Source organism: Panthera pardus, unplaced genomic scaffold, assembly GCF_024362965.1.
Source record: "Panthera pardus isolate Hobbes unplaced genomic scaffold, ASM2436296v1 HiC_scaffold_17, whole genome shotgun sequence".
NCBI lineage: Eukaryota > Metazoa > Chordata > Mammalia > Carnivora > Felidae > Panthera > Panthera pardus.
This window is the reverse complement of record NW_026526732.1, coordinates 42,601,401-42,620,092: the sequence shown is the minus strand read 5'-3', so window position 1 is coordinate 42,620,092 and position 18,692 is coordinate 42,601,401. Positions and strand designations below refer to the sequence as shown.

General features: G+C 35.4%; 1 protein-coding gene across 4 annotated transcripts in view; it reads right to left on the bottom strand.

The window, feature by feature from the left end:
• Positions 1-18,692, bottom strand: part of TBC1D32 (TBC1 domain family member 32) — a 200,187-nt gene that overhangs the window by 141,848 nt on the left and 39,647 nt on the right. For all 4 annotated transcript variants that reach the window (XM_019418223.2, XM_019418222.2, XM_019418225.2 and 1 more), the window contains 5 exons: positions 17,633-17,692; positions 10,405-10,495; positions 6,786-6,926; positions 4,043-4,135; positions 2,114-2,256 (listed from right to left, as the gene is read on the bottom strand). In XM_019418223.2, the coding sequence (XP_019273768.2) occupies positions 2,114-2,256; positions 4,043-4,135; positions 6,786-6,926; positions 10,405-10,495; positions 17,633-17,692 (528 nt within the window). The remainder of the gene's footprint in view (positions 1-2,113; positions 2,257-4,042; positions 4,136-6,785; positions 6,927-10,404; positions 10,496-17,632; positions 17,693-18,692) is intronic.

Here is an 18,692-nt window from a genome sequence, read left to right as displayed (position 1 = left end):
AGATATGTAGGAAAACAAGTCTTTAGGGCTTAATTACCAATGGAATGAAAAAAATGAGGAAGGAGTCTAGATATATAGCAGTCCTACTTACCATGCAGGGAAATGCAAGGAAGCTTAAAAAAACTGAGCAAGAACAAAAAAAAAAAAAAAAAAAAAAAAAAAAAGAGAGAGAGAGAGAGAGAGAGAGAGAGAAGTGACAAGCCAAAAACTAATTTTTTGAAAATGTGAGTTTGATTTTCACATGGAATAATTCAAAAAAGGTGTTCAACAGGCATCTAAAGACAAATCTGGAGCTGAAGAGATCTAAATTTAGAAGTTAACAGGGGCTCCAGGGTGGCTCAGTCAGTTAAGCTTCTGACTCCTAATTTCAGCTCAGATCATGATCTTAAGGTTTGTGAAATCGAGCCCCACGTTGGGCTCCACGTTGTCAGCATGGAGCCTGATTGGGATTCTCTCTCTCCTTCCCTCTCTGCCCCTCCCCTGCTCACATGCATATGCTCTTTCTCAAAAATAAACCTTTTTAAAAGAAAAAAAAAAAGTTAACTATGCATCTAATCATCAGAATTGGAGGAAATCACCTAGGAAAAGTGTAGTGAGAGAAAAGAAAGTGAACCAGATTCTGACTCACTGAAGACAGCAGAGACCTAGAAGAGGAGCCCTCAGAGGTGACAGAGAAGGAATCATTAGAAAGACAGGGATAAGAGTAATATATAGGACTTTAGGAAAGCCAGGTCAACAATTCTAGAAGTGGTCTACTGTGTTAATAATAATAGGTAAATAACAGTCTGAAAAGTGGTCAGTAATTAGTTACAGGTTTAAGAAGTTATGAGCAACTGCAATCAAAGTAGCATCAATGATGTAGTGGAGGTAAGATCATAATACGATGTTTGGAAACATGATGGAATAGAGGGAGCCAGGATAACAATGGCAGTCCAACATAATTAAAAGCTATTGTTAAAGAGACCAGATATTAGGTGGTAGCTAAAGACGTGCACTGATGATCAAGAGTTTTTCTCATCCCAACTATGAGACAGATTCAGGCATATTTATAGGGAAAGGAAAGAAGCCAAAGGAAAATAAAAAGTTGAAGATATATGAAAGCAAAGACAAACAAAAACTCTGACACAAAATCCAAAAGCACATTTCTCAGCTCTGGTATATGGTTTATATTTCATATTACTATTGCTATTATTTATTAAATTATTATATTATATACATTAAACTGTATTAGGAATTCTACTGGTTGTTCTCTATTTATCTTCCTAAGGCTGACCATAAAAATCAAAATTCTATCCCCTTAATTTCCTAGAATCCCATACTTTGTATCACATTCACATAAGTGTTTAATGTTTTCTGAATGAACAATGAAGAATGAATACATAGATGGGTAAACAGTTCCCAGCCACTGAGGGGTGGGCAAAGGAGATGAAAACAGTAAAAACACTACAAAACACAGACCTAGAAGGGCAAAACCTTTAGCCTATTAAGATTTAAGTCATTCTCCCCAAAACTTAAGTCACAGAAGTGGACATATAGCAGTATTGGTAGTGATACCAATTCTGCCACCTGTTAAATGTGTAAATTTAAAATTACTCTGACCTTGAGTAATTTACTTCTTTCAGCCTCAGTTGTAAGCACTAAATTATATAACATAAAGAAACAGTCCATACAAAATGTAAAGAGATATGAACATCCCAGTTCTGAACATGTAGAAGTTTTTTTTCTAAAATATTATTTCTTCATATAAAACAGAGCTGACTCTTCAGAAAAATAATCTAAAGGCTATAAAATTACTATCAAAACAAAACATTCACAAGATTTACTAATTTTACAAGACAAATAGCTTAATAACTTCTCTCAATCCTTATAATCAGATCTAGGCCTGACTAGAAAAAAATTAAGATGTTATATGTATTTTCCCCCTACACTGTCAATAATGAATAAATCAACTATGTAAACTATGATTTAATAGTAAATAAAAATTTATGTCAGCATAAAAGCATATAGGGAAAGATGATATAATAAATATTTCAAATACATGAAATTTAGAAATAAAGTCCCACTGAATATTCCCTAATACCCATTTAAGAGACCCTTTTTAGTAAATACCAACCTTAGTTCCTTTCATTAAGTTATGAATAGGCTGAAGAAGTGCCTCAACCACAGTGTTGTTATACAAGCATTCAATTGCACATTCTTTCTGATCACAGAGGATCTGAAGAACTTCAGTCACCATACTTGCAGGAGAGTAATTATCTGATAAAATAATAGTTCTTTTAGAAATTAGAACTTTAAACATTAAGAACTTAATATAGTTTATTTATGAGTTAGCCATTGCTATTCCAAAAAGATCAACATCAAAGTTAAATAGTTAAAAACAAACAAACAATTACCCAACTCAATGCCCAAAGGATTGCCAAATCATAGCCTGAAACCTAGGGGAAGATCAATTAGCTTAATATATCCTCAAGTTAATTTTAAAGAAGTGAATGACAAATCTGAATTCTGAGAAACAACAGAAGATCATCTGCTATTTGACATTAAATCACTGCTTAATAGTAAGGATGTGGTATGAAACAAATTTACAACTTTGCTCCTCCCAGCAAACATTTACTTGTATTCACTTTTTCTTTTTCTTAAAATATGCATTGAAGTGTTCATCCTGGTAGAAAATTAGAGTAAAACATAATCACCAAAAATGCAAGAAGGGGAGAAAATTCCTCAAATACTAATATACTACTACTTATATATATTACCATAAAACCAGTGAAATGAATGAGCACTGTAAAGATTCTCCTTTAAAATATGTACAAAAAAAATACAAATACATATAAATCTAACAAATGGAATAGTCACTAAAGTGAGTATGATATTTTTTGGTTTCATAAATCAATATATTTTCAGGTTATTTGACCTAATATGCTCACAAAATACTGTTTTACAAGAAAGTAAGGAACCAAAAGTTAACGGCATAAGATTTTAAGACAGAATATTAAAAGTAACACCAAAATTCTTAATTTATGTTACAATATTCTTTACTCCCTGAACACACTAAGACTTCAAGTCAACACTTGACAAAAAGAAATGAAAAGTGATCTTTTTCAATCAGTTCCAGACCCTGTTTGCAATGAGAGATATTACTGATGAGCATACAGACATTTACTCATTCATTCATTCTTTCATCTACTTACCAGTGCCTACTATGTGTCAGACATTGTGCTAGGCACTGTAGACATGCATAACTAAGACAAAAAATAGAAAAAAAAAAGTCCACTAGATGGTAAATCAAGCCACTGACAAGTAATTATAAGAAGGAACATTTTTAACATAAAAGAAACACAGTATGTTGTAGGAGCACTAAGCAGGGGGACCTAAGCTACATCTTTATAACACGGAAATGCTATAAAGGCAGAAAGAAGTTTGAGAGCCACTGTTAAGACTAATAAGCTGGTATAACTGCATAAATGAAACATACTAATTAATTAGTAGCTGCATTTAGCACTAACATATATGGCCAAGATTTGTTTTCCCTTTGATTAACTTGAACTCAGAATTTTGCCAGCATTTCTACGGTAACTTCCAGGCTTAGAACATTGACTAAGAGTCATTTTATTGAAAAATGAAGTTTTTGTTTTTGCTCTATTCTTTAATAAGAGAAGATCTGAAGTTTTAAATGTGACCTAAAACAAGCAGGCTGATCAAAACATCAGAAAAGTATACAGGACAGAAAACAGCAAAGAAGAACACATTAGTACCTATCAAGCAAACTTCCTTTAATAGCATTTCTTAAGAATGACATTAAAATTCTCAGCAAAATTGATTCTACATAAGAAGGAAATAAATTAGGAATATCTTAAAACATCAATAAACAAAATTAGATTTCATGGTTTACTCCAGGATCAATGCGATTTGTTATGAATAATACTGCATCTTAGGAAACCTCTTTACCAAACTAGGTCAGTCACTCAAAACATCTAGACAACAGAATATTACGTATTTTTAGATATTTCTATTACTCTATTTAAAATAGAAGCAGAATTACCTAGATGTGCAGCAGATGTCATCTTTGGACAACTTGGTGAGTAATAGATAAGTTGGGTAAACAAAACCACAAGATCTGTAAGGGATACTAAATCTTCAAAAAGGAGAAAGAAAAAGATTATTTTCTAGTATATATTTACAACTTAAAAAAATTTAACTGAGTTTCCCATCCTCCTGAACTTTCAGAGATTGTGGTAAAATCAGTGAGAAGTGGGCTAGAACACAAGACAGAAGACTCCAGAAAAACAAACTGCCTAATCTGTTTTGTCTAATGGCAAGTTAAAAGATGGCAAGGAAAATAATACAGTAGGTGCTATGTGAAGTTTTACCATTGATGTTGGACCAGTCACTTAATATACACCTACCACAGGAAGATCTATCGATCTGATCAGGACTATGAATTTATTAGGAATGATAAAATTCAGCTTAATGTGTTAGTCCAGCCAACTTATCTATATAGAACTGTGAAACAGGTGTCAAACTTTTTCTAGTAAATATTTTAGGCTTAGTGGCCAAAGTGTTTCTGGTTCTGTTACAAATATGAAATTCTGATGTTGTAGCACTAAAGTAGCCACAGATAATCTGCAAATGAACAATTATGGTAATTTTCCAATAAGACTTTGCATCAAAATTTTAATTTTATTTCACAGGTCACAAAATATTCTTGTAAGAATATAGAAACCATTCTTAGATCATGAGCCATACAAAACAGTACCAGACTTGGCCCGTGGGCTGTAATTCACCAAGCCCTGATGCAGAATCGTTACCTAAAGATTCTAGTGAACACACACGTAAAACTTAAATGCTGACATACACTAATACAGTAGAATAGAGCTCTCAAAACTGAATTTTGAGATGGCCTGTGACATTTGATAGGCCAAAAAGTCAATGTTAAAAGTCAACATAAAGTGCTAAATTATAGATGACAGACATATAAACTTCAGTTAAATACCTACAATAACATCACAGATTGTTTATTAATCTATTTCTGTAAAGTTCAATAATAACCCATAAAAATGGCAGCTCTTATCTTGAAAGTCCATTCTGTAAGTGCTCATTTATGCCTCGAGTTACACGTCCACAGAATATACAAGTACATAAAACAGTTTCTGTCAAGGAGCTCACAGCCAGCATAACCAAGGAGAAAAACTTAAGTAAAACAACTAGAGAACAGTACAGAAGTGTTCAAAGTGAAGATACTCCGTAACAGAATTGGCAAACAATAGCATTTATGGCCTAATTTTATAAGGCTTGCAAGCTAAAAATGTTTTGTTTTGTTTTACACTTTTCAAGGTACGTAAAGTGTGTCAAGGATCCCCAAACCATGCCCAGATTCAGTGATTTGCTAGGAGGACTCAATATATAGTTGTACTGCCAGCTACAATTTATCACAACAAAAGGATACAAAGCAAAAATGCATGAGGTGAAGTCCAAAACAAACCAGGTGCAAACATACAAGGGTCTTCTCCCAGTGGAGTCACACAAAATACACTTAATTCTTCCAACAACAAACTGTGACAACACATGTGAAATGCTGGCTACCAACAAGCTCCCTAGAGACTCAGTGCCCAAGCTTTCCACGGGGGCTGATGACGTAAGCACCTTCTGCGTAGCACATACCAGGATTCCAGACTCCCAGAATGAAAGCAAATATTCAGCATGAACTATACTATGTGTGCAAAGCGTTTACGTAGGCACAGTGGACTACTCTTAACAGTTCTGGGAACAGTGAGAAATCCAAGTTCCCACATGCGAGCTAGAGTGAAACCTTGCAAGAAGGCCTTCCTAAGGATAGAGTCTCAGGCATGCTGTGATCATTATTTTGCACAAATGAGCAAGTGTATAAACAAATATACAGGATATTCAACAAAGACAGTATGTGGCTCACAAAACCAAAAATACTTGCTATCTGGCACATTATAGAAAAAGTTTGCTGATCTCTCGACTATATTCCTAGTATAAAGTTTTAAAGGAGGCAAAATAATAGCATGTGCTGAAGTTGATGGAGAAAACTTTAAAAATAGGGCTTAGGGTAACATAGTAATATATTAAATGGTACAGGGCTTTGCAGTTTATAGAACAGTATTGTGGAGGTGCCTGGGTGGCTCAGTCAGTTGAGTGCCTGACTCTTGGTTTCAGCTCAGGTCTTGATTCCCCAGGTGGTGGGATCGAGCCCTGCATTGGGCTCTGTGCTGAGCATGGAGCCTGCTTGGGATATTCCCTCCCTCCCTGCTCCTCTCCTCTCCCCAATTTGTGCTCATGCTTACTCGCTGTCTCTAAAATAAAACAAAACCACAAATACAGTATTCTGAAAACTCATCTCTGACCATCACAAAAATTGTATGAGCTCAGCATCACTGATATTATTCCATTTTTATAGAGTAAAAAAACAATGGTTATATGATTTTCCCCAAAGGTCACAGCCAGTTTATAAGAGAACTATAATTTAAATGACGTCTTCTAGTTCTGAATCCAGATCTGGATTGTTCAGTACATCTAGGATTTTGAAAGACAGGGGGAAATAAGGGAAGCAATAAAGGCTGAATAGAAAAAACTATAATGTAAGGAAAAGCACATACTGAAAAAAGGAATTGTAACACTTAAAGGTGTACAAGCCATCAGTAGACTAAAAACCATGTTGCTACACACCCTAGAAGACACCATGCAAAATCTCCAAAGTTCAGCAATTCATAGCTCAACCACCTTACCAGCTAAACATATTTGTTTCTCCTAATTGTACATACCTTTTCTATTCTTCAGCTTTATAGGAAATAGCCGTCTGCCTTGTGTATAGATCAATAATCTTCCTAAAAGGCACAGTGAGTGAATGAAATAAATATATTGTAATTCTTGTCCTGAGTAGTAGAAGGTTTTCTGTTTGTTCCCTTAAAAGAGAAGCAAACAAATACATTTATTTTAATGTATTTTTTAGATAGTACCTATCTTCATTCCCTTCTGAACATTAAACAGGGTTGCAGTCTATAATGAAGACTCTGATGGTATAAAAAAAAAAAAAAAAAGTTAATTATCTTTCCTAAGATCCTATAACACCTAAATCTCTGCAGAAAAGCATTCATCACAAATTTAAGCTCAGGAAAGTGTAACATGCATACAGTGTTCATTCCAAAATAGCATAGGATTGTCAGAGTTATCACCTGTTATCAAGAGGAACTTCAAAAATAAGAAAGGGAGAAAGTCATTAGAAAATATCACTGTTTAAATTCTACCAATTAAAAGTTAATACTATGAAGATTATTTATAACCATGTTAGTAAATAAAATTAGAATCTGTAAAATATATACACCTAAAATATATCATTCATTCATTCATTCATTCATCCATCCACACACTCAAGATCTCCTCAGTATCTGTCTTATATAAGACCTCGAACTATCTGATGTCAAAGAACAGTAAGAAACATGAAACTGGGCTTCCAATTCAGAGTACGGCAAATAGTCTAGTATGACCAGAGCTTGAGGAGGACAAGTGGCAGAGACAAGAGGCTAGCTGGTAGCAGGGGCAGATCACAGAGGACTAAGCTGCAGAAGGAATATGGGTTTTATTATAGAGGCAACTGAAATGATATTAAAGGGTTGTAAGCATGAAAGTAATCAAATATGCATGTGAAAAACTAACCCTGATGATAGCATAAAAGATAGATAGAAGAAGGTAAAGGCGTGAAATAAAACTAAAAACATCATGAGCAAAAGCATCAACAACAAAAATGGAGAAGAGCAGAAAGATAAATGTACAGAAAATTAAATCAATAGGTAGGCCTTATACAGAACTACATGTGGACTGTGAAATAACAACAAAATCTTCAAGTTACTAACTCAACATCTGTGTAGACAGTGAATTTTTATTCTATTTAGGTAATTCTAAAGGGGAAAAGAGGGAGAAACCAGTAAAGATACAGAAGAAAGTGATTTTAGTCCTTGACATTTTAACATTAAAGTGCCCATGGAGCACCCAGAGATATTATAAGTATGATATAAGCATATGAATTTGAAATTCAGAAAAGTGGTGGACTGAAATATCAGGGTCATCATACACGTATGTAGTACTTGAAACCATGATCCCCCAAGAGAGAACAGGTAGACTAAGAGGAGGAAAACAAGAGCAAAGGGCGAGTGCTCAGAGCACCTGGGTGGCTCAGTTGGTTAAGCATCCGACTTTGGCTCAAGTCATGAACTCAAGGTTCGTGGATTCGAGCCCCATGTTGGGCTCTGTGCTGACAGCTCAGAGCCTGGAGCCTGCTTTGGATTCTGTCTCCCTCTCTCTCTGTTCCTCCCTCGCTCTCTCTCAAAAGTGAATAAACATTTAAAAAAAAAAAAAAAAAAAAGCAAAGGGCAAAACCCTTGTGGGTACAAACATACCAAAAAAAAGAGGATTTCCAGTGAAATTATGATTCCTCACAACGATGAAAATATAAGAAAGAATGGTTGAAAAGTAAATAGGAGGTAAAGAAATGGGGCTTGGATATATTTAGGATACTTAGAAGAGTTTTCTCTGCAGGGAAGCAGGGAAGTAAGATACAGGTGAACTGGTTCAGGTTTCTATTTGAAAGATACATAAGCAGGTTCAGAGCATGCAGGGGAAGGTACCAACAAAAAGGGAGACACAATAACAAGCGAAGCAATGTCCCCTTTCTAAAACAGGAACAAAACCCCAAAGAACATCAGAGAGGAACAAAATCAAGAACAAAGATCAATCTGGAAAAGAATACTTCTTCAGTGCAGCCCAAAGAAAGGGAATATTGATAAGGACATATAAACATGCATTGTATGCTTAGAAGAAGGACATCTGGGGAATTCATCTCTGTAAAGTTCTGCTTTTCTTAGTGAAGTGGGATGCAAGGTCTCCTCTTGAGAGAAAAGTAGGCCAGAGCAGAGCAGGGCCCATGCTAAAACTGGCGAAAGCTTGCAATAACTATTATGGACACTGCAGAAAGAAAATCTAAGAGGATGCAATAAACATAGTAGCTATGGTTAGAAACGTATGTATGTGCACTAATTATATCACTAATGCTGTCTGCTCAATTTCCTGAAGACCAAAGATGAAAGACAGAACTGATCTAAAGACAAACAACTGCAGACAAGAAACTCAGAGAAAGAGCAAGGATTTTGAAAGCAATGGTGGGGGCAGGCGAGACATGAAGCATCCCAGGTCTTCACTAGATAGGGAAGAGAGTAAATTCATGGTGTCCTGGTAGATAGTAGGGAGAGAAAAAAAAAAAAAAGCCCTAAAGTATTTTAATACCAAGAAATTTTTTAAATACATAAATTTAAAAGGAGAGAGGTTTATATAAACTTATCTTTTTCCTTCTCTTGAAGAATAAATTCTAGCTCCTGTACTTCCTCCTCTAGTACAAAATGCTAGTTTTTGAAACCCACTAATTACAGGTCTTTGACCATTTTTTCTTGCTTGAGTTATAGAATTTACCTGAAGATAAAAAAATAAGATCTTCATATTCTCAGAGTACTATTTGCTTAGAGAAGCGACATAAGAGAATGATAAAAGATTAACAGAAGTATATAGACACTGGTATGCAGAAAAATCTTACTATAAAAGAATATTCATTTTATTCCTGAGATGAGGTTCAATAGAGCAATTAAGGCCAGATTATGAAACATCTAGGGTATTTTAACTTTTTAAATTATTTTTATTTTTGTAATTTACATCCAAATTAGTTAGCATTTAGTGCAACAATGATTTCAGGAGTAGATTCCTTAATGCCTCTTACCCATGTAGCCCATCCTCCCCTCCCACAACCCCTCCAGTAACCCTCTGTTCTCCATATTTAAGAGTCTCTTATGTTTTGTCCCCTTCCCAGTTTTTCTATTATTTTTGCTTCCCTTCCTTTATGTTCATCTGTTCTGTGTCTTAAAGTCCTCATATGAGTGAAGTCTTATAATGTTGGTCTTTCTCTAATTTTGCTTAGCATAATACACATCTAGGGTATTTTATAGCTCGGACAGAGGATAAGCAGAGAGGAATCACAGGGTGGGTTATCTAATAATAAAACAATATTTTACAGAAATGTTCCTCCTCCTAAAATGCATAAGGACAAATAAATGACTACTATACCAGAGGAAAGAATAAGCAGTATATTATTGCAGTGTAACAGACTAGGACATATACTCTAGTATAAGTTGAAGAACTTCAGATGTAAGAAGAACGATAACAGCTCCACATTGGAAATTAAAATTATCATTGTGATGTAGTTTTTAAATTTGTGAAAATATTTTATATTAGCAGCAGTGGTCTGATTTACTATGCTACTAACCATTAAAAATAAGTTACTAAGCTACTAAGCTAAGAGGTCATTTTTAAAAGTATGTAACAGAAAAAAACAATACTTACCCCAATGCTTTGAATGACCCAAAATCTCATCGATTTTCATGGCCTCACACAACTCAAAGTACTGAACACACTGCTGAACTGCTGTAGTTATCTAATAAAATAATAACTTATTAATTCTAGAAATTTGTAGCCCCCAATTTCAAGTAGTAAAAAAAAAAAAAAAGTTAATCAAGGTTATAAAAATATGCTGAGAAAAATATTTAACAAAAGTATTTAAAATAATACTTTTCCAGTCCACAGAAGCTCAACTTCCCCACTTACATTTTAAGTATGGCATCATTCCAGAAAACACCAAAAATACTTGAAGACCAACAATATTGCTATAATGTCAGTGTAAATGGACAAAGATAGATACATACTTCATAGTGAGAGATGCAAAAGTTCTGTGACCATAACTTTAAGAACGCTCTTGCCAATACCCCTTACAGGTATTGCCTTCGAGACTTGTCTTCCTATCACACCAGCAAAATATGAACTAGATCAAGCCTTCACTTCCATCTCGGATACCAACACTGATGAAAACTGATAAAGATAAAGCTTATAATTCAAAGAACAATGACAACAGAAAATGATTTCCAGCCTGTACTGTACCCAGTCATTCTCCTAGGAGTCTCCATTCTACCTCCTTCTCCCATTCTCCCCACATAGACTTTTTCAAATCCCCTCCCCTTTCCCCTGGATGTACCCACTTCCAGTACATGTCCTCTCATTCTAGTTCTCAAAATGGAGGCCACCATGAGATAAGGAGTAATAATTGTTACACTGGCAATAAAGAGATTGTTGATGACCCTGAAAAGATCAGTTTCATGAGAGTTTGGGGAATAAGCCAAACTGTAATGGAAAAAAAAAAAAAAAAAAAAACCAACAAAGTAGAGGCAGTTAGTATAACTTTCATCTTCAGGAAGGCTGGCTGTAAAGAAGGAATAAAAAAAATACAGCAACGTTTGGTGTACAAATTAGAGTCAACACTGAATTCTTTTTCAAGTTAGAAGGGCGTGATCATGCTTAGATGTTATTGGAAGAAGCCAGCAGAGAAGAAGAGTTTGACTATACAGGAGAGACAGAGGAGAGTGGATAGAAAAAAAGTATCTAAGAGACAAGCAGACAGAACCTAAGGGGAAGGAAGGATTAAGTTTTCAATGGGAAAAAAGATGAAGATTGTGTGGACAGAGGCAAGTTCATAGTTGTGGTGTCAATGAATTCATGGATTCCCCAGTCTCATTTGCATGGCCTCAGTTTTATGCAGAAAGGAGTTAATATGGCAGGACTTCCATTGTAAGAAATGCCTGCTTGCAAAGTTGGACCCTGACTCCATCTGGGAGGTTATCTCAAGAGGAAATTCCAAGAACTGATAAGAAGGGCTCTCTGTACCTAAATAGTGTGTACAAACAATGAGATTTATGCTCAATACCTGCTTTCCTTCTGGGAGTCTGAAATCCTGGTATATGCCAGGCAGAAGATACCTACATGATCAATCCCCAATTTAAAAAAAAGGGGTTGGGGGCAGAGTCTTTAATGAGTGTCTCTGGAGGACATTTCACATGAGCTATTATAATGATGCTGGAGGAATTAAGTGGAGTCACATCAGGACTCCACTGTGGGGGACAGAGCAAGAACTCTTGCAAGCTTAAGGTTGGTATCCTCCAGACTTCACCCAAAGCTCCTTTTCCCTATGTCAACTTCTTTGCATACTTTTTCTGTTACAATCATAGCTGAGAGTACAACTATACGTTGAGTCCTACTAGTCCTCCAGCAAATCATCAAATCTGAGGGGTGGTCTTGCGGACCTCCTCCGATATCTATCTGTCTTATCTAAATCAAACTTTAGAGATCCAGATCAAAATGAAACTGCCTCTTGAAAATCTCGATCTCAAACTTGTATAAGATGTAAAGTTTTACCTTTCCCCAAATTCTTCCTATTTTCCTCCTCCTGTGTTACTTCTCTCAATGAATGATATTAATCACTCAATGAAGTCCTTACCCATCCCCTATTTTAAAAACCAAGTCCTCTAAACGCTATATTCTAAAAATAACAGTACTTGGGGTGCCTGGTGGCTCAGTCAGTTAAGCATCTGACTCTTGATTTCAGCTCGGGTCACGATCTCATGGTTCCTGAGTTTGAGCCCTGCATCGGGCTCTGGGCTCACAGCATGTAGCTTGCTTGGGATTCTTTTGTCTCCCTCTTTCTGCCCCTCTTCCTCCTCTTCCTGCCCCTCTTCCTCCTCTTCCTGCCCCTCTTCCTCCCCTCCTCCTCCTCTTCCTCCTTCTCCCTCTCTCTCAAAAATAAATGTAAAAAAATAAATAAATAAAAATAAAAATAATAGTACTCCCGAGTCCATATATTTAACCCAATTCATGCTGCCACAGCCTAAACTCACGTTTCATTCATCTTTTGCTTGGATGAATCCTCTTCGTCTTTTTGCTTCAACATTTCTCTATCTTCATCTAGCACCTTCAACCCATTTTCAAAATTTTCCAAAGCCCTAATATAATGTCACTTGAGTACTTAACCTATCAATGGCTCTAATATAAAAGCCTCTAATATAAAAGCCAATCTCCTAAATTTGACATATTATATAGAAAAACTAAGATCAGACATTAGTTTCATTCTTCTTGGATACCTCCATCCCAGCCATACACACATGCACAAACACAGAAATACATCTACCTTTGTAAAACTCAGTCACCAAAAGTCAATTCAACATATGACCAATGACCAACTAATCAAAAGCAAATGCACTCAAAACCTCACTAAATCAACACAGTTAAAACTGAAACACTGTGAACAGACATTTACAACAAAATCAACACTTGTACTTCTAAAAGGAAAACGACTAAAGATTTCCCTTATATAGGTCTATTTTTATGGAATTACACACTGCCCCAGGCATGAGTACATCAACTGTCACAGTCCCAATTTAAAATATCCAAGCGATTTTCAAACAACATCATTACTTAAATTAGCATTCAGAGAACCAACTTTCAGGAAGTTTCCTGTGTCCAGTCACAAAATATGTAGAGTTTCTAAATGTGCTTTGTGTTTTCCTAAGCCTAAGCCTTTAAACATGCTATTCTGCCGCCCTGACATATTTTCCTGCCACAACCTTAACCACACCCCTTCTCTTTTCCAGGATAACACCTACTCATTAAGAACAAAAATTTCCACATAATCCTAGTAAAAAGCTGATTGTTCCACAAATAATAAACATCATAACCGAATTTAAATTTATTTAGCAAACTGATGACAAATCTATATAACCCATGATAACAGGTATCTGGAATAACAAATTTAAAACCTTGTAAATCAATACATGTCAACACATCTGAAAAATATATTTCTGAAATCCAACCCATCAGTGTTAGCCCCTTGCTGCTGCAAAATGAGCTAACAACAAGAGACACACTCCAGGAAATACGTTTGTAGAAGCCAGTAGTCAGTCAGCAACAATCTCACCTGAGCTGCCATCCTTCCACTGCTGGCATGAACTACTCTCACCTCTGAAAGTCTACCAATTTCTGAGTTCTAAGCTTTCCCCAAAACCTTGGAAGATTAAAAATCTGCTTTGCCTAACTTAAGCAATAAATTTGGCTTTATGTGTTATTTCAGATATTCAACAGCAGTCTTAATCCTTGACAATTCTAGTGCTTCCATGCAGATTACCTTGAAGGCTCACACTTGGTGGCATTCTACGGGATCCCCAGATAAAGAATGTTCACTGGGCCCCCCCGAGTCCCAAACTCTGATAGTCCTTCAGATCTATGACTATGTGAGTTGGCCTCAACAATCTGAGCTCAGACTTGCTTCATTGAGTATTCATTGCTAAATTATTTGTTATCTTAAGATTTATGATGTAAGTCTTTATAGAAAGTAGCTTTTGTTTTGCAGGGGCACCATTTGGTAAATATTTATGCTATTAACCAGCTTATTCTTCTATGTTTGCTTTACTTTTGTTATTTGCACAGTCTTAACTCCTGTTTTATTTTGGTTTATCTTGCATCTACTGAATATACAAAAGACTGTTCCATAGAGAACAGAAGCAGGGATAGTCTAAGAAGTCTCTAATCCAGTGAATCAAATCCAAGCCAGCCCTGAGATTCCTGGCTACCAGCAACAAATTCATGCAAAAGCAACTAGTCAAATTGCCTTGGGAATCCTACAAAAATTTCAAAAGGATACTCCAACTTGTCAATTCATGTAACTGGTCATATATAGTTCTCACTAGCTTCTGCTTTATCAGAACCTGAGACATCATTCATAAACTTTTGGGCAAAAGTGTGTTTCATGTTTGTCTAAATTTAAGCTTCAACCTCCTTCTGATAGAACTCCTACTTCCTGGATGAACTTATTCTTACAATCCTAGCTCTTACACAGACCCTGGTAAACAGGAACAACCAAAAATGACTTACAACAATACCAGTATGAGTAATTTCTGACATGACAAAATAAATACTTCAGAGCAGCTCTAAAATAGGAGACAAAAGAGCAAAACCTAGTCAGTTTCCTCAGCTGATAACTCAAAATATAATCTCCAGGATGGTCTTTCAAAAAGGCTATTTAGTTCACTTCCATTCAAACCTTCAGAAATCCATCCTCCCAGCACCCATCCCTACCCAGCTTTATCTTCACCACCCACTTCTGTTCCTTCCCCTTTCCCCTTGCTTCTTAAATATTGCACCTTTTATTATTTAGAAAAAGGTAACAAAACAAAAAAAGGAACATGCTCAGGAGAGAAAACAACCACATTATATAATATCCCCTTTAAACTGAAGCAGAAAGCAAATTTATAGTAGGAAAATTTAAACAATAGTCTTAAGAGTCAAATTGAGGGTATAAAGAATGATTTTCCTAAACTCTAGGAAAACAAAAATTTGCTGTAAAATTCAGGATTTTATTTGATACTTATTCTCCTGTACTATCAAACACATACCAGCCTTAATTGCTAAACCATAAGATGGAGGGAGGTTAAAAAACAGGGTACATGAAAAACCCAGGGAGAATTTAAATAACCTGTCAATATTTTTTAAATGACTTTGAGAGAGCAAGAAAAAAAGGAAATACACTATATAAAGCCATTTCAAAAGCTATGCACTTCAGGGTAGACTGGACAAAGAATAAAGATATTAAAAATAAAAGATTAAATATTTGTGCTGATAGACCAAATGTTTTTCAACTAGTTCGTGACTTTACAATGCTATGGAAATAAAGTTCTCAATTTCCTCAGCTCTTAAAAATCAACAGCACATACATAAATTGTGTTGTCTAACACTACCTACTTAAAATTTCATAAACGTCATAAATATAGAATAGAATAGAATTACATCAAGTGGCCTCTAACCATGTATTAGTTCCAGATTACAATTAAGGTTAAAAATACCCAGCTTCTCGGGTTCCTGAAATTCATTCCAAGTTTTCAGTAGCCACATATATCTAGTGGCCACTCTACTGGACAATGCAGATATTCCACTGTTGTAAAAAATGTTATCAGAGTGCACAGAGGAGAAGCTAAAGGAAATGCTTTAGCAGGACATCGTGCTAAGCAGGCTGCTGTGACTCAAGTCCTCACGCAAGGAACTCTTACAAAGCAAAAGGAAAATGCATGGAGTGGTCTTAAAGTTTCCACTGTAGATGTCCAAAATCTGATCCTCGATTCTGAAAAGTGGAGATAGATCTTGTATCCATTTTCCCCAAGGTTTCCTTTCAAAAGTTGGGCCATGTTTGCTTTAAAACTTACACACACACACACTCACACACACACTCACACACACACTCACACACACACAGTCTTTACATATTTTGTAGGTTCAGGAAAGTTTTTAAAAGAATAAGAGGTTTAAGTCGGAATCTCATGCAAGTTTGACCAATTGTGTACAAGAAATACTTGATTCAGTTGATAAAACGAAAGTTGTTTATAATAAAGTAACTATTTTCAGACTAAAAATTGATTATGGTATAATTAACTCTTAAAAATCTGTTCCTTATTTGAAAAGTTAATCTATAAGAAACATTTGCAATATTTCCACCCAAGCCCCTATGACAGCAACAATGAGTTATAGGGAGAGGGGAATCATTGGGTTTTCCCCCTTTCTCTATTTTAACAAGATCAGTTTGGCATATCTTTATGCTTTAACAAGATCATATGGCAACAAATTTTCATTTAAAATGGGGATGGGAGGAAAAGGAGATGTGGAAGGATTTTATTTCAAGTCATTAAACGTTTTTAAACACTTATTACCTCTACAAATAAACTCCTGTTCTATTCAACATCCCTCTCTCTCCCTTCTGAAACTCAATTCTCTTGATTCTCAAACACAAAACAAGTTTTCTTTTTTCATTTTATGCTCTGCTGCATTCACCCAGAAATTCACAACTCTAGGACCATTTCCCTTCTCCTGACTTTTAAACTCAAGATTCTAACTACATAAATCATATTTATCATTTCGAAGTCCTATTAGAACTTTTAAAGTATTTTAATAAATTTCACATTTCATGTTTGTTATTAGACTTGATTTATTTTCAAAGTCTTTACACATTATTCCACTGATAGCAATAAATGTGGAACATTTTGCTAATATATTTTATAGTTTTAGTTTTTATTTGATGTAACTTGAATTAATTTTTGTAAATGCAAAAGCACGTATCATTCTGAGTTTTTAATACAACTTTCAGTCCAGAGCATGGGTATATTTTATAGAACTAACTCCCCTACAAATACCTGACCTGAATTAAGTCACAATACTTAAAAATAGGGCTTGTTTCAACTTGCTTGTTAGCATCCCAATTTACGACATAATTATGTATTTCCTAAATGTTATCCTATTATTCAATTCTATACTTTTATCCTTTTATATGTCACAAAATGGTAGTTTAAAAAAAAATCACATAAAACAGGAATTGTTTCAGGGTGTCAGGGTGGCTCATTCGGCTAAGCATCCAACTCTTGATTTCAGCTCAGGTCATGATCTCATGGTTCATGGGTTCGAGCCCCGTGTCATGCTATGCACGGACAGCATGGAGACTGCTTGGGATTCTCTCTCCCTCTGTCTCTGGCCCTCCCCAGCTCACACACACATGCATGCTCTCTCTCGTAATAAACAAACATTTATAAAAAGGGGGGGGATTATTTCATCATCCAAGATAAATTATCAATCAACTTTGCACATTCAACTTATTACATCATGTATCTTTTTGTGATATTATTTCTCAACATAAGGACAGAAACAGACTTACCAAAGATTTATATTTCTTTTCAAGAAGTCTTAGTACTGCAGTTCTGCTATAATATGCATGCTAAAATTAGGAGAAAATGATATTTAATATTCAAGCTATACCACTCAAAGTCTATTTTTCCCCGAATCATTTCCAATAACATGAATTACCAATAACAGTTTGAAATTATTGTAATCAGTACAAAATAGGTTTTTCTATGTACAAAGGATTATGAGCATAGCAATTACCAGAATGCAAATGGTATGAAAAGAACCGTAGATCATTTATTGACAGACAAGTAGAAAAATATTCTATCCCTCAACTGCAACCAGTTTCCATGTTGTTACTTTAAAACCATTATCAACACACATATCAGAAGGAAAGGAAAGACACAAAAGCCGGGGTGAGGAAGATCACAACCGTCACAATGAAGGATACTGTACTATCTACATATGCAGAAATTTGCCAAGCTTGAAATGCTCTGAAGCAATAGTATCTTAATCACTTTCTGCCAATCATGTATTTTAAATAATTCAAAGTGCCAAAAAAATAATTATCTCCTTAGAACTAAATATAGTGGGATTAAAACATACTTTTTATGCTTTCCACAAAGGAGAGAATATGTTATTAAATTATATTAAATATAATATAAATTATATTTTTTAAAATTTATTGTCAAGTTAGCTAACATACAGTGTATACAGTGTGCTCTCGGTTTTGGGGTTAGATTCCTGTGATTCATCCCTTACGTACAACACCCAGTGCTCACCCCAACAAGTGTCCTCATCAATGCCCATCACCCATTTCCTCCCTCCCCCACCCCCGCAATCAACCCTCAGTTTGTTCTCCACATTCAAGAGTCTCTTATGATTCGCCTCCCTCTCTGTTTGAAATTATTTTTTCCCCTTCCCTTCCCCCACTGTCTTCTGTTAAGTTTCTCAAGTTCCACATATGAGTGAAAACATATCTTTCTCTGACTGAATTATTTCCCTTAGCTTAATACTATCCAGTTCCATCCACGTTGTTGCAAATGACAGGATTTCATTTTTTCTCATTGCCAAGTAGTATCCCATCATATATA